At 39.4% G+C, this 16,043-nt stretch overlaps 1 protein-coding gene across 1 annotated transcript in view; it reads left to right on the forward strand.

Annotated features, from left to right (window-relative positions):
* BMPR1A (bone morphogenetic protein receptor type 1A) overlaps window positions 1–11,452 on the forward strand; it is a 52,774-nt gene extending 41,322 nt beyond the window's left edge. The window contains exons 6-13 of the mRNA XM_081913699.1: window positions 104–203; window positions 2,118–2,217; window positions 3,711–3,855; window positions 5,377–5,569; window positions 6,242–6,539; window positions 8,093–8,268; window positions 9,174–9,304; window positions 9,880–11,452. Coding sequence (XP_081769825.1) covers window positions 104–203; window positions 2,118–2,217; window positions 3,711–3,855; window positions 5,377–5,569; window positions 6,242–6,539; window positions 8,093–8,268; window positions 9,174–9,304; window positions 9,880–10,005 — 1,269 coding nt within the window. The 3' untranslated portion in view covers window positions 10,006–11,452. The remainder of the gene's footprint in view (window positions 1–103; window positions 204–2,117; window positions 2,218–3,710; window positions 3,856–5,376; window positions 5,570–6,241; window positions 6,540–8,092; window positions 8,269–9,173; window positions 9,305–9,879) is intronic.
* Window positions 11,453–16,043: the final 4,591 nt, after the last annotated feature.

A 16,043-nucleotide genomic window follows, 5' to 3' on the forward strand; every position in this document is an offset into this window, starting at 1 on the left:
CTACATAGCTTTAATCTTTCCCTTTGTTGTAACTTATGTAGCTATAGAGAGTTGTTCAGAGAATACTTGTGGCAAAATATGCATCATTTCTTTTTCTCTATAGGACTCTCCAAAAGCACAACCGCGACGGACAATTGAATGCTGTCGGACAGATTTCTGCAATCGAGACTTGCAGCCCACATTACCTCCTCCCATAAGTCCAGGTATGGTGCTTTCTAGTATTTCCAGAGTATGGTTTGAAGGTATGTGAGACCACCACCTGCTGAAGATGATCTGGCTGGATCTGGTTAGTGCCTGGATGAGTGTCCACCTGGGAAATACATGCATGTCACACAACCTTGGGTTCTGCAGCAGAAAAAAATGTGGACCATAAATGGAAGAAAATGAATAAATATTCCACAGGCAGGACCCTTAGGAATGTGAACCAGGTTTTTGCATGGGCACTAGGATTTCTGTCACAAACCCTTCCCACTAGTCCCCTTGACTGCAGCAGCTAAACCCAAAGCAGCATCCAGCATCAAAAAGTTGGTTTATTTCAGCATAAACATAATGGGAGATAAAAAGTCTGGGGAAATAGAACTATCTTTGCTTGGCACCAAAAAGATGTTGGAATAGATACTGCGTGAATTCCAAAGACAGGGTGTCACAGCCAATAAATCCCTCTCCCCAACTACCAGCTGCATAGCCTCAGGCAGACAGAAGACTGGTTATGAGGGAATGCTACCCTTGGGGTAAATTCTCCCTCCCACTCCTGATGTAAATGTTAAAGGGGGTGGCAGAAAGGAACCCTTTGGAGCCCCATAGCGTAAATGCCAGAGTCAAACATTAGTCACATTGCACCACCTTCTAGAATCAGCCCTCTGTCATTTTATGTACTATATTTATTACAACTAAATATACAAGTCATTTCATATGAGGATCTCAGTACAGACCAAGTTGCCCTTTCTTTCTTTGGATGCGATAGAACCAAATTAGCTGTGTTTTCTGTTCTGCCCATGCTGATACTTTGCATTGACTATCATATTTGTTCATCACCCCAACCAAGATTGAGGAGCTCGGACACCTTATAGTGATTATAGTGACATGTTGCCAGTCAAGAGATCACTACCGCTATTCTCATTAGGCTACCAAAAAAACTATCCAGCCCTCTCAAGGGGCTCCAGAGGATCATTAAAAATTTAGGATGCTGCTTGCTGTTTGGAAAGCATTTTTATGGATCTTCGTGAGGACCTGCCCCCAAGCTATCAGCATTGTTTGGGCTCATTTGTGAATGAGGAAGTCCCTGGTTCAAATTTCAGCTCTGTCATGAACTCACTAGGTGGCCTTAGGCAAGCAACTCACTCTTGGTATCTTCCCTCCCATCTGCAACATGGAAATTAATAGTACTAACTTGACTTACAAGTTTGCTGTAAGGATTTCAGATAATGCATGGGAAGTGCTTTGACCACTTGAAAGTGGTAATGTTAATTATCGTGATCATTATCATCACAGTCATCAGCGTTGCTGCCTTCAGCAGTCTCCCCACCACTTTCCTGATTTTTCACCAGTCTCAACTTTGCTTTAATTCACACCCCCGAAAAGCGTGTATTTATTTCCTGGTGCAGTAATAAGAAAGTAGTAAGCATAACCTGTACCTTAACTCCCCCCCCCCCTTGCTTCTCTAACTTGTTTTTCAATAGTTACTGTGTTTCATCAGAGGAAGCTAAACCAAGCTGGATTGTCAGAGGAGTGGTAGTGGAAAATGTCCTGTAAATCACGCACTGAAGTCTTACTGCATTTGATTAAAAAGAATGAGTGAATTCTTAAAAATAAAAATGGGGAGTTTTGTAATATAGAACCAGAAAAGCACTTCGTATGACTTGATGTTCACAGAATTAACAAAATCTGACTCACGTTTCTAGCACACGAGTACAGGAGCCCTATCCTTGGGGATCCTGCATGCCTACTGATTAAAAGGAGACCTTCCACACAATTGCTGTATATGTAGCTATGTAAGAGTTGCAACGGGCAGTGTGGGGATGGATAGCTTTCCAATATTCCCTAAGTTTGTCTCATATTTCTGAGAGATAAATTTGCCTTTCATTTTAACTATATTAATAGTTTGTTCCTTTATTTAGGTGGCATCTTTGATGGCAGCATACGTTGGATGGCTGCATTTATTTCTATGGCAGTCTGTATAATAGTTATGATCATCTTATTTAGCTGTTTCTGCTACAGGTAAAAATCTTGTTGGGTGATATCCTATTTTTCATGCATAGCGTACTGCAGATTTGTTGCTAACTAGTTAGATCACTAAGAATGTCTGGAGGTATTCTAGAATCAAACACAGTTTGATTTGCATCACTGTGAAAATAGTCATATGTATGGAAACCAATCTGACGTGAAACTTGACACAGACAGCTCACTATTGTGTGCACTCTACATATACTGGAATATAGGGGTGTGTTTCAAGCATATGGCCTTGTCCCCACCCTACATCTAGCACCCTCTAGGTACTTTTGGACTACAGCTCCCATCAGCCCTTGCTAACATAGTTAATGATTCGAAACATCTGGATGTCACCAAGATGGGGAAGACTGATTTAGAGCACTGCATGTGATCTGGGGTATACCCTTTTCAATGGCAGTCAGTCTATTTATGGTTGTGTTTGCATACATACCATATCACATACATACACACCAGGGGATTGGACTAGATGATCCTTGGTGTCTCTTCCAACTCTACAGTTCTATAATTCTTTGAGTCTATGATCTGATGTTCCATATGCAAGGTGGGAGAATGGGGAAAGCAGAGGAGACTCTGTATTGTGTTCCATCCTGTGCATGCACCAGAGGACTCTGTGAACTGATCCTTAGACTACAATCCTATACACGCATAATTGAGATAAAGCGCCATTGGGACCTACTTTTTAGTAGACATATAGAGGATTGCCCTATTGGCCTAATACAGAGTAAAGATAGCAATCTGAGCAGTATGTGACATTGGCATTTTTAAACCCTATAATTAGGCAACTCTTAGCATGATACTATTTTTGTATCATATTTAGTGTCTTACCTCTGAAACTTGCCATTTGTAACTCATCTTGGTTTTGTTTTTTAAAGCAAAGTTGCAATCTGGCTCAGTTACTTGCTGCATCAGCACTTGAGAGCTTAGAATGGATTATAGCAGCAGCTATGCAACCCACCCATCCACCAGTCATGAAACGTTGCCTCAGTGCCAGCATTGCAGAAAGGCTACAGTGGCACCACAAGCTTATTCATTGTCACACACATTCAGGATTAGGGTGCCACCGTCCTAATTTAGCTATGAATTGTTCAGTTTGATCTGAGTGTAACTCTGTACACAGTAAAATCAGAAGGGGACCTTGAACTTGTGCTCTTCTTCCCACTCTGCTTAGCATGCAGAGAACAAACTGGGAGATCCAACGATTTGATATGTGGGTTTAATATCCAGAGCCAATAATAATAAAGGAGACCACAAATTCAAATGCCATTGGCTCCTCAGTTCAGGTATTCACTTCCATGTGCTGTTTGCATTTGTCAGGCAAAATTGAAAACCAAGAAATGAAACTATATAGACAACATTTGCTCACTGATGCAAAAATTGATAAAAAAAAACAGCCAGTGCGAAATATTTTTGGAATTATGGCACTGTATGCATAGTTACTTAAAATAACACCATGTTATATCAAGATGTGTTTTTCCCCCCAGGCATTATTGCAAGTGGGTAGCAAAGAGAGGATGTTATAATCGTGACCTGGAGCAGGGTGAAGCCTTTATTCCGTCTGGCGAGTCACTTAAGGATCTTATTGACCAATCACAGAGCTCTGGCAGTGGTTCAGGACTTCCTCTGTTGGTAAGCCAGTGGTTTACCTGTGCTTCTTCAGCTGAGAGTTCTTTATTTTACAGCAGTCATGTAGTTAACAACTTGCCTGGAGTTTTTTGAAGCTGAGTGAGGAGGCTGGCAAGGTGGGATAGATTGCGCAGTCTTTCTTCTCTGGGCCTACTGAATTTCTATGCTGTCTTCAGAGGACGGTACTTCCCCTCCTCCATGCTTGCCTGGCACTACTAGTCTCCTAGCATGCTAATTTTTTTAAAAACAAACAAACACACAACTTATTGGGGAGGCAGTTTTATTTGAGGGGTGTGTGTGGAAATTTAAATACATGATATGTTTCTTTAGAAAGAAATCTGAAGAACCTATAAGGGAGAGGTGGACCCTGTCCCCAGAACTTTCAGTCCCCTAGGTTGAAGCCACATTAGGTGGAAGATGGACTCCATGGGTGGGAGAAAGCAGCCTGCACTATCTCCTTAGTCCCCGCTGGGCAAGTCTTCAGCTAGTCTGTTCTGCTTTGTGCTTAATCCCACAGTGTAGGAGGGACAAATGGGGAAGGTTTCTGGAAAACTGATTCACCAGTCAAAGTAGATCATCAAACCATTTGGGATACACAGAGAAATTATTCAAGAGAGACGGGTTTATAAAGTTAAATAATAGTTTCTGCTAGTTTTTCCTGTACATTTGGAAAATTTGGGTAGGTCCTAAACTACAAGCATGTGCAAAACATCATGGGAGGTCAACGCCTCCTTTCAGGAAGGAGCAGCTGACATCTTTATACAGAAAAGGGCTTTATTTTTTCCCCGGTTTGGGGAAAAGGGGGGTAGAGGTGGAAATAGCTTGTCCAGTCAGCTCCCGGAGGGCAGAGATTTCAGCCCCTGATTATGGGGAATTGGTGAAAGATGGGTAGTCAGATGGGTAGTCTTGGGGACTGCCTCAGCAATGGTCCTTAAATAAGTAGGGCAAAGTACTCAGGGTGTGGGAAGCACATATGACACTGACTGGAACAATTATAGATGGAAACGAGGTGAGTGTGAATGTCTCCTGCCCATCACTCATCCTAAGCTAGGTTCCTGGAGCCAAGTTATTAGAATACAGGTTCTGGTCAAGTGGGTAAACCAGTTCTTTATGGGGTAAAAAAAAAAAACCCCAAACAAAAAACCTCACACAGTTTGATCTTAGGTTAAAAGATAAACATTAGATTGTTGAAGAACTGTTTATGTCAGAACAGGGTTTTTCTGCACACCGAGTCTTGCCACAGTTCCAGTGAAATTCATTTCATGTTGTGTTGACCCAAGACCAAATATTTCAAATATGTGGATTGGTTCCATAAGCAACAATAAGAAAGAATTCATTTCTTGATCTGGTTATGATTTAGCTTGTTAAATTAGTGGCAGATTTTTGTTTAACTTAACAGCTCCTTTTAAATGAATTGTTTGAGTATCCACTATTTTCTGTGAAAAAGCAATGTCAGAGTAAGAGCTTCCAAGCACTTGGTCAACATCCATAGAATCACTCAGTGATTTCAGATTTCTTCTTCAGGTCCAGCGGACAATAGCCAAACAAATTCAAATGGTGCGGCAGGTTGGAAAAGGGCGATATGGTGAAGTCTGGATGGGTAAATGGCGGGGTGAAAAAGTGGCAGTGAAAGTATTTTTCACCACTGAAGAAGCCAGCTGGTTTCGAGAAACTGAGATTTACCAGACAGTTCTCATGCGCCATGAAAATATACTCGGTAAGTATTGAAAACTGTTTTTGGATCAAGATGTAGTGTCATTCTGAGAAGAAAGACAAAACCTGCTAAAATCTATTACTAAAGTACCGTAGTTCATCTGCAAAGTAGATATCCTGTTAAATTGAAAGGGATGATGATGGGTTTTTTCAGGGTTGTTTTTTATGATTCTAAAGGCAGGAAACTGAACTCTGTAGTATTTTCCAGTCACTTCCATGGCAAAACTCCATTTATCCTCAGCGGAACTACTGCTAAGTTAGGAATCTGAGATTTGTAGTATGTGTAATTTATTTATTTTTCAAATGTATACCCTACTTTCCTGACTCTGCTGGAGCCCTAGTAATTGAAAACATAAAGCAACAGAACAAATGCTAAAAGCATTATCAAACAATAAAAACAAATCAACAGCAGATTATGAAATTGCCTCTTCAAAGTCAGACTGTACTAAAAAAAACCCTGGCAGATTGAGAGGTCTTAATTCTCTTCCTAAAAGACCACAAGTCTTTTAGGCTTGTGTTTTGTTGCCAGGGAGTTAGATGTTTAAATGGGTTGGAATGGTGGAATAAGCCCCACTCCATGTCACAGAAACGTCTGCTCAATATCCATCCCTGGCACAGTGTTAATTTCACTATTTGTGGGAAGATTCAGCACTAACTATGTTTCTAACTTCCACAGGTTTTATAGCAGCAGATATTAAAGGCACAGGCTCCTGGACCCAACTCTACTTGATTACTGATTACCATGAAAATGGGTCATTGTATGACTTCCTGAAGTGTACCACTCTGGACAACAGATCTCTGCTCAAACTGGCTTACTCTGCTGCTTGTGGCCTGTGCCATTTGCACACAGAGATATATGGAACGCAAGGCAAGCCTGCTATTGCACACAGAGACCTGAAAAGTAAAAATATCTTGATAAAGAGAAATGGGACTTGCTGTATTGCTGATTTGGGCCTAGCTGTCAAATTCAACAGGTAGGTAATGCAATCCTATCCTTTGTGAACTCATGGAGGTATCTGTGCACAAATCTGAAAAGTGTGATGGATTCATTTGGCTGGTTCACAACCGTAGGATCTTTGTGCATAACAGGAATGTTCCCAAAAGAATAAATATTTTCTTTGCAAAAGTGGACTTGGGAAAGAATAATTGAGACAAGGTATAGCCACAAAATGTTCTTGGACTAGAGATCTCGGAATGTCACGCACACAAAAATAAATTACCCAGCTTTCAAAGAAGAGGGAGACAAATGTTGTTACTGTTCAGCGTTCTATTCTTCCGTGGCAGTTTCAGACATTTCACTCCCTTTAATGCTCAGTTTGAAACAAATTGAACTGACAGCTATAAATTGCATCCAATATGCATTCATCTACAAATAGTTTACTTCATAAAATTTCTCCAGTGCAGGCTGTTTAAAAGACTCCTTACTCCTGTGATCTTCACATTAGCAGGCAGGTTGGTTATGCTAGTCTTCATCTAGCAGATTTATAACCCACTACTTAAGATATTTTCTGAACAAGACAGCTTGCAAAGTACACATCCAAAAATAACCAATAAAATATAATGCAACAAATGATTTAAAACACCTTCCTAGTAATACTATTCAGAGCCATCACAAAAATAACAAATAACCCAGTGTAACCCAAGCGTACCAAAAAAAGACCATATCACCATTTCTACGGCTCATCTTACAATTAGCCACTGAAGACCATGGGAAAGAGATGGGTCTTAAAGGCCCATTTGAAAGTATTGATGGATGGGACTTGCTGCTATCACGTAGTATAGTGGTACCTCTGGTTGCGAACGGGATCCATTCCAGAGCTCTGGTCAGATCGCGAGGAATTCGCAATCAGAGGTGCCGCTTCTGCGCATGCGCACGGCGTGGTTTAGCACTTCTGCGCATGCGCGTGCAGCGAAACCCAGAAAAATACTTCTGGGTTTGCCACGTTTGTATCCCGAAGGATACGTAACTGGAGGTGAACATAAGTAGAGGTACCACTGTACTGAGTTCCGCAACTGCGGGGCCACCACCAAAAAGCGTCTATTCTGTGTGTCAGTCATCTATCTGGTAGCCATTGGCAGCCAGGAAGTGAGTGCATGGAATACCATCCAGGTTTGGGGCTGTTGAAGCAGCAACACAGCATTCTTCTCATCAGCCCAGTCAGCTTCTATGCTGCCTGCAGAAGCAAAACAGGCTGGCAAAGGGGAAGCAAATCACTCTGCTAGCCAAATCAGGTTTTCTGCAACTGCCACCTGCTTCCTTTGCTAGGAGTGCCTGTGGGCGTCATGGGCCAGTCTTTTGCGGTGGGGAGTGCTTCTAGCCTGCACTTTTTTTTATTAGTCTGCTTATTGCTCATAAAACCAACATTTTTGCAAGCTGATATTTTCTTGGGGCTTAGTACTAAGGCTGTGTTACACTGTTTAAAAAAACACACTAGTTTAACAAAGGAAAAAGCTTCATTACTGTAGCTACTTGTTGCATGCTAGTTTTACATTATTTCAACCATACAACCTTTTATGTTAATTTCAGTGATACAAATGAAGTTGATGTCCCTTTGAATACCAGAGTGGGAACAAAGCGTTACATGGCTCCAGAAGTCCTAGATGAAAGTCTGAATAAAAATCATTTCCAGCCATACATTATGGCTGACATCTACAGTTTTGGCTTGATCATTTGGGAAATGGCTCGGCGTTGTGTCACAGGAGGTAAAGCCTAATCTAGTCTTCAAATATGATAATGTGTATGTCCTAAGTCAGGAGTGGGGAACCTTTTTTTGCTTCATGGGCCAAATCCTTACCAGGATCTGCATCATGGGCCAAATTTAATAGGTGTCAAAATCCCTTACACTTAAATCTCAGGGACTTAAGAGGGGAAGCAAGAGAAGATTCACAAAGCCTTTTCCAGGTCTCTTTGTGCTTCCCCTTTAAGTCTCTGAGATCGGAGGGAGACTTGTAAAAGGCTGTAAGAAATCCCTGTGCCTCCTTTAGAGTGAATAGCAGCTCTGGAGCTGTCTTAAAGCCTCTAAGCCCAACTCTTCCTTTTCTCCATGAATCCCCTAGCACTCCCCCCCCCCATCTTAATAATCAGGGGATGTGCCAGGCAATCCCCTGACTGCTAAGTGTATGTGCTGCACACACAATCTCTCTTGCCAGCAACATGGCCTTCAGAAATTGAAATCAGTGACTCATTAAGTGCTGCTACTCCCAGCGTTCCCTTTTTCTACCAACCCAACTTGCGTGGGGCTTGGAGTGTAGCATGGGTAATGGGGAAGGCAATATGGTTTTGTGACAAAGCAACATGTCTCTTTATTTTGCCCATTCTGTCAAGCGTAGCATCTGTGGAGACCAGCCTGAATGTTCTCTTTTAGTTTCTCCTTTCTTTGCTGTTCCCTATTCCCTTGAATGTGCAGGTCTCTCAGCCTCTATGTATGCCCCCCACCCGAACTGCGTGCAAGTAGAGTGGAATATTTCCTTTTGAAATGCAAAAATAAGAGCCTCTCTTAAGTCTTGTAATGGCCTAAAATCAGAAGCAGGTTTGGTATATTAGTCTTGTCTCCAGAACATGGGATAATTTTGAATTGCATACTTAAATTTATATCATTTATTTGCAGGTATTGTTGAAGAGTACCAACTACCCTATTATGACATGGTGCCGAATGATCCGTCGTACGAGGACATGAGAGAAGTCATATGTGTTAAGCACCTGCGCCCTATAGTATCTAATAGATGGAATAGTGATGAGGTAAGCTTGCTGAAAGAAGGAGAATCTAGTTGACTATTCTTTTTGCCCCACTTACGGAAATAAATTTTAGATTTCAAGGGAAACATTAACTTAGAAGTTTTCATTGTTTGCTGGTTGGAATTCTCTCCCCCCCCCAAAAAAAGTCTTCACACTTTTAACAAACCTTTTCGTATTATTTATCAATTTATCATGATGCATGAACACTACCAACATTTTATTCTCTTATTAGAAAAGGTTTACTTATCTGCTGTGCACATTAACAATAATTAACTCCAAACAGAAATGTAAATTTGACATGTTTTTAAAAACATAACTGTATTTGATTATGTACCTTTTTTAAATTGATGGTTTTAGTTATCTTTTGCATTTTTAAAGTCATGGTTTTTAACATTTGACTTTATTTCTGTTGCAGTTCGCTTGTTGGTTCATTTTTGTAAACCGCTTAAAAGCTTTGATTTAATTATAAAAGCCTATAAGTGGTTTAGAAAAACGAGCCAACAGTTGTTAGTATAGCAGTGTACAAATCCTGTTAAATACATATTTGTTCATGCAGGAATTTCTTTTTCTATTTTCAGTGTTTAAGAGCAATATTGAAATTAATGTGTGAATGCTGGGCCCACAATCCTGCCTCTAGACTTACAGCTTTGAGGATTAAGAAGACACTTGGCAAGATGGTAGAATCTCAAGATGTTAAGATTTGACCAAGAAATAACATTGGACTGCTATGCCTCTTCACTCAAGCAAGTATAGGGTCTGGTGGGATGGGGCTGGGTCTGATTTTTCAGCCCCCTTCCTCACCACTTTTACAGGCTGCTAATATTAAATCTTTCAGTACTTTGTAGAAAATGGTATCCACGTACACTATATGGTATACATGTGGATAGCCTCATTTTACTTTTTTTGTTTTTGTTTTGAGCTGCGTTGAGATTTTCTTCACACTTTCAAACTCCCCTAAAACTCATTGAGTTCTGAATTTCATATTCAGATGATAGTGCTTTCTGTGAAAGCCGTAAGTTAAATCAATTAAACAGCGGAGGTGGGGGGAATAAGCTTTTTGCCTACCTGATGATACCTTATCAAGTCTTGGTGGATTAGCCTGCAGTCTGGGGTACTAAATAATTTGGAAATTCCTTATGCCGTTTATGGTTTTGTGTGGGCATGCCAGGATTTTTCTGATGCCATTTGGAGTACCTAAGAAGCCATTTAATTTCATGCAAAACTACTATTTTCTTTTGCAATGCCTTGGCTCAGCATATGGAACCTATTTGGATTTCAAAGAAAATCAATTTCTGCCTTCCTCTGTGCTGCATGGAAAAATTATATACGTTTCATGACCAAAAACCAAAATGGCTACTATAAACCTATGCAGTAAGTCACCATCAAGTGTGATGTGAAGAACAGTCCAGAATACAATTCATACTCCCAGTGCTATGAATTCCCCAAAGACTGAGCACACAACATGGAACAGTTAAACGTCTCCGATAATTTAAGTGCCTGTAATCTTGTACTGTAAACTGTATCTTAGCTAGCTTTTTAAAAGGGAAGTTATTTATATAGTGTTCAGTGTACTTTTATTTGCTACATACCTGCTCTTTTGTATATGTGTAAACATAACATACTCACATCTGAAAATAATGAAACTTAATAATCATATTCAAGGTGAATGTGACTTGCAGAAATGTTGGATAGTCTGTCAAAGTATGTGCATGGATACTACAAAGATATAAAAATTTCCCTTTTAGAGGCATTCATTAAGACCCTTAATGCAATATTAGAGTGAATTCAAATAAATGTGAGGATGTGTTAAAATTTTGTTCTATAGGTTGCAAACAGTAAACGGTCAGGCAAAGGATTGCAGTATTTTTTTTTAATTTATAGATGTACAAATCTTATTTAACATTTCCTTAAATCATTGCTTTTTCAGTGATGCCTTTAAAGTATTAGTATCAGCTGAACAGTTCACGGGATACATAAGCTATAAATTAATTTATTTTGAATGCAGCAAGTCACAGACAATATTGTGCCACGGATCTTGAGCAAAGGTGTGTCATTTCTTTTCCGTCCAGTACCAGGAAAGCAATCGGGCTGACGTTCTAAAATGTCTTTTTGTTTTGTTTTGCACAGGTAGCTGGTAAATATTTGCCATAAGTCAAATTATTACACTAGAGTACTGCTTTCAGGGAACGCTTTCCACTGTTAACTGACATGTTTAAGAACTTCTGCATGGATTGCTGTTTGTCACAGAGTATTTTGAAGATTCAAGAATTGTTTGTAGGTACACTCAGTCCACTTGCTGGGCCTGTTTGGCCTCAATATTACATTCTTGTAAGCCGAGTATATACTCTAGGACACTTTCAGCTATCCACTATGTCTCTGGATAGCAGAGGAAGATCAGTAGTGGTAGACAAGTGGTCTCAGAAAGCCTGTCTGCTTTTACTGATCATCTTGAGGCACCTCTGACGTAATCCTTTGAGGAACCCCAGGATTCCTGGGAGTGCAGATTGAAAACTGATATAGGCTATATTAAAATACAATGTTAACAAATATATGTTTACAAGTTTTGTCAGAATAGTTGGTGAGGTGTATATTTTCCATTATCCAGAATGGAATATTTGTTTTCTTGTTTTAAGTGCCATGTAAATTGGGTAGCTTTTTTAGTGGTGCATTATATGCTGACATTTAATTTTAATATTGACTTGAGAATCTAAAATAAAGCAAATGCCAATACTATCTCAGAGCCACTGGGTTGCATTCAAATTAAGTTATTTGCACTTAAGCCACATTTTCTCCCAATGAGAACTAACTTAGTAATGACTAACTTTTCACACTGAATTCAGTGGAACCTAAGTTTAACTAACATGGTTTGGATTTAGTCCATTGTTCCTAGAGTCCAGGCATATCTATGGGCTGGCATTCCACTTTCTAATTGGAAGCGCCACATTCCTTCCAGCTATGCAATTAGTAGAAATGAAATTTGCCTCAAAAAGACTTGAGAGTGTTAAACAAGTTTTGAAATAATTTCCTTCCAAAATTTAGTACCATTAACATAATGTTTATGAAAAGTCTTGTTCTTTTAGCTAACTCAACTGTGACCTTTGCTAATTTTCTCTTCTTGATTTCATCACATGGGAGTAAGATTCAAAATCTCATTTACTAAAGTAAATTTTATTTTTGATCTCTTGCCCTCTCCACCCCTTGGCAATTTTACATAAGAGCAAGGGGAGAAATTGTACTTCTTCATGGTACTAATCATTCTGTGTCCATGTTTCTTTGGATCCCTTCTACCAGCCCTAGAATGTCCCACCAATTTTGGGGTTTGTTTTTTAAGGGCATCTTTAACACCTCTGTAGATCACCTTGTGCTTGGAAGTCATTTGTTGCACTCATACTAATTCAGCAGTTGTAAAAATGTTTGACTAAGTCATGATTGTAAATTAATTTTCAATTGGGAGTAGATGCAAGTAGCAATTCTGCTATATGGCTGCACTTGATGTGTGGTAGAATCCTTCTTACTACTTGGTGGCCAAACAGCCTCACATATGAGCTTCTGCAGTGTGGTTTTATCTCCAGGCTACCACCAAATATTCCTGGTGGCAGCTTGCAGACAAATGACATATATCTCATTCACCTGGTGAGCCAATACAACGTGAAGGATGTGGCCACTCCCAGAGGCATTTTCAAGTGGCCATGACATCACAGCCAAAGAGTGAGAAGTGACCTTAAATGTGGCAAAATTGAATTATACCATTGTCAAAAGAATTGGTATGTTTTTCAACATTATTGCCTTATCATAATGCCAACAGACTCATTTCAGACTTTTTCATGCTAATGTTATCTTTTATTAGACTACGTTTAGTATGTATGTGTGTCAAGTCTTTAAAAACACATGCTTGCTTATGTCTTCCATTGTGTACTATACACACTAGTTCATCAACAGCGCATTTGTGCCTTGGAAGTATGCCTTTTTGAAATAATTTCCCACTTGCAAATGAATGGGTAGCTTGAAGCTTTGAGAGTATCATGAAAGTTAGATTAATGAAAAGTATAATGGTTTGATTGCTCCCTTGTTCCTTGTGAAGCAAACTTTTCAACTCTCCCTCTTTTTTTAAGGTAGCTGTGCCACCCTTGGGAATTTGAAAGCAGCAGGGGCAGCTCCATTTAAGCCTGTGAGGAAGGTTGGTTAGTGTTAAGAAATTAACCCAAATGCTGAATGTATTTTGCAGTAAGGAATACTAGAGGAACGAGAATGAATGGAAATCTCCCCTTGGAATTCCGTTTGCTTGTTTTCTAAAATATTCCTGAAAGCCAATATTGTAATTAAATTGGGTGGCGTTTTCAGCTCTGCAGTATATTTTTCTCCCATAAACCATTGTCATCTGAGAGAACTTACTAATTATCTAATAACAATCAGCCAAGACTATTGGTATATATTTTGAGTATCACACTTTTTTTAAAAAAAAGCAAAAAGCCATCATTTCAATAAGTTCTGGCTAGTGCCATAAAAAAACCAAACCTATTTGCTTCTTATGCCATAAAAATGCCTACCTCCATAAATACATTTCCTGAGTGGCTGCTGTCACCTGTTGCTTGATGTAACACCTTCATATTCCAAGAATCAGCTTCTTTATGAACCCATAACGCCAGTTTGTGTCACTAACAGCATCGGTTTCCCATGTCTATTTTGATAAATGCTTTCTCCTGATACTCTTCTCAGCTCTAAACATTATTTGTCATTGGCCTCATGACACTACTGTCATTGCATCTGTACCTTTCCAGTGCATGGGAAACAGACTTTTCCGTTTCCCCCATACACTTGTGAGCACTACAACTCTGTTTAAATAGAGTAACTTGACACACTACAAATTTGTAGGTTGCCTTCTTCAGTAATGCTGTCTGACATCAAGGTGTGATCTGAAATACTAGAACAAAATTTATTATTTTCATGCTGCATACTAATTTAAATACCGAGTCTTCTGCCCAGTTTCAATGTGAGTGGACTCAGATTTGGCTGGTCTTTTAGAAAAGTAATTATGTACCCTTTGCCTCGTCTTGTGATGGTAGCTATTGTTGGCCTAGTCATTCATATTGAATCCTGATCACTTAAATCATGTCTCCAAAACCCATTTTGGTGGATTGCAGAAGTTTGTAGAAAAAGAGACGGGACAGGTCACCAGACACTTCTCTACTACAAGCCTCAGTAAAATAAAAGGGAGATTGTTGTGTAAACAGGAGTGTTCTTTCACAACTCCCACTCATTCTAAACTGGTGTTAAAATTTCTGGTGGATTGTGCCCAAAATGAAAGACTTGTTTCTTGTATCAAATGTGGAATTAACAATACTTCAAATGATCATCTCATTGAACAATTGCCTTGTTTGTATAGTACCCCTGAATGCAATATAGATGCCCACATACTGTATTCATGTTTTGTGCTCTGACTTACCCATGCCCAATATAAAAATGTACTATATTGTATACAGAAAGAATAATGTAGCTAACCTATAGAAGATGTAAATAAAAAGGAGAGGGTGAAAGAAGCAGTATGATTATACTCATTTTGTTATATATATACCACAAGTTTAGAATGTTTTTTAATTGTAACAGGCTAAGTGTCTTTTTGTACAGCATCTGATTTAAAAGGTGCCTTAAGTTTACCATGAATTGCTTTGTTCTGTACACAAATTTATGTCAATGTATCATTTTTAAGTAAATAACCTTATTTTAGTAAACATTAGTAATATATTTGTTTGTTAACCGTTGCATATTGGTGATCAACCATCCGCACACATGGTCATATGCTTTGCCTTTAAAATCAGTGCTGAAGATCATGTCTCCCAAGTAATTTGTACTGAAGTACAGTCGTACCTTGGAAGTCAAACGGAGTCCATTCGACTTCCAAAACATTCAAAACCAAAGCATGGCTTCTGATTGGCTGCAGGAAGCTCCTGCAGCCAATCGGAAGCTGTGGAAGCTCCATCAGATGTTCAGGCTCCAAAGAGCATTCGCAAACCAGAACACTTACTTCCGTGTTTGTGGCGTTCGGGAGCCAAAACGTCCAAGTACCAAGGCATTCGGGATCCAAGGTACAACTATACAAAATAATAATTGCTTCCTTACGTCATTTTTTCCTGGTAACTTTTCAGATGCACCAAAAGTGGAGCCCCAGGCATTGATCATTCACTGATTCTGTGTGTTTTTAAAGTAAAACAGGTCATTCATAATTGCAACAATGTGCACTCCTATGCATTCAAACCAGGGTCCAAAATACCTTGTGAGAAGTTTCCCTCCACCATTCTACAAGAAAAATCTGTTGAAACTGAGTGCAGAATTATACTTCGTACACAGCATCAGGCTGCTGTTAAAAATGTTACCCCTTCTGTTTTGTTCTTCCATCTCCCCTGTAGCATGTGAGACTGCTTACCTCAAGTTGTGCATTACTTTCGTGCATAAACCTTAGGATTCCCCTGTCTGCTGAACCTTTTTCTGTAGCATTTATAAAACAAACCACACACATAGTTTAGTAAACTAATGTAGAGTCACATTTATCTTTCTGCAGTTTTGGAACTTAGCTGGAATCATGCATATGAGGAGTTTTATTCAAAATAATTTGGCCTTGAAATAATCATTTGATGTCCAGTATTTGCACATCTACATGAAACTGGGTTAAATGCTTATCAGTGGAAGCTTTATGATTCCTGCACTTGAACTATTAAAATGTGCAAAGCAAAACTACAGCCAGGTA

Source organism: Podarcis melisellensis, assembly GCF_964234715.1.
Source record: "Podarcis melisellensis genome assembly, chromosome: 5".
NCBI classification, from domain to species: Eukaryota; Metazoa; Chordata; class Lepidosauria; order Squamata; family Lacertidae; genus Podarcis; species Podarcis melisellensis.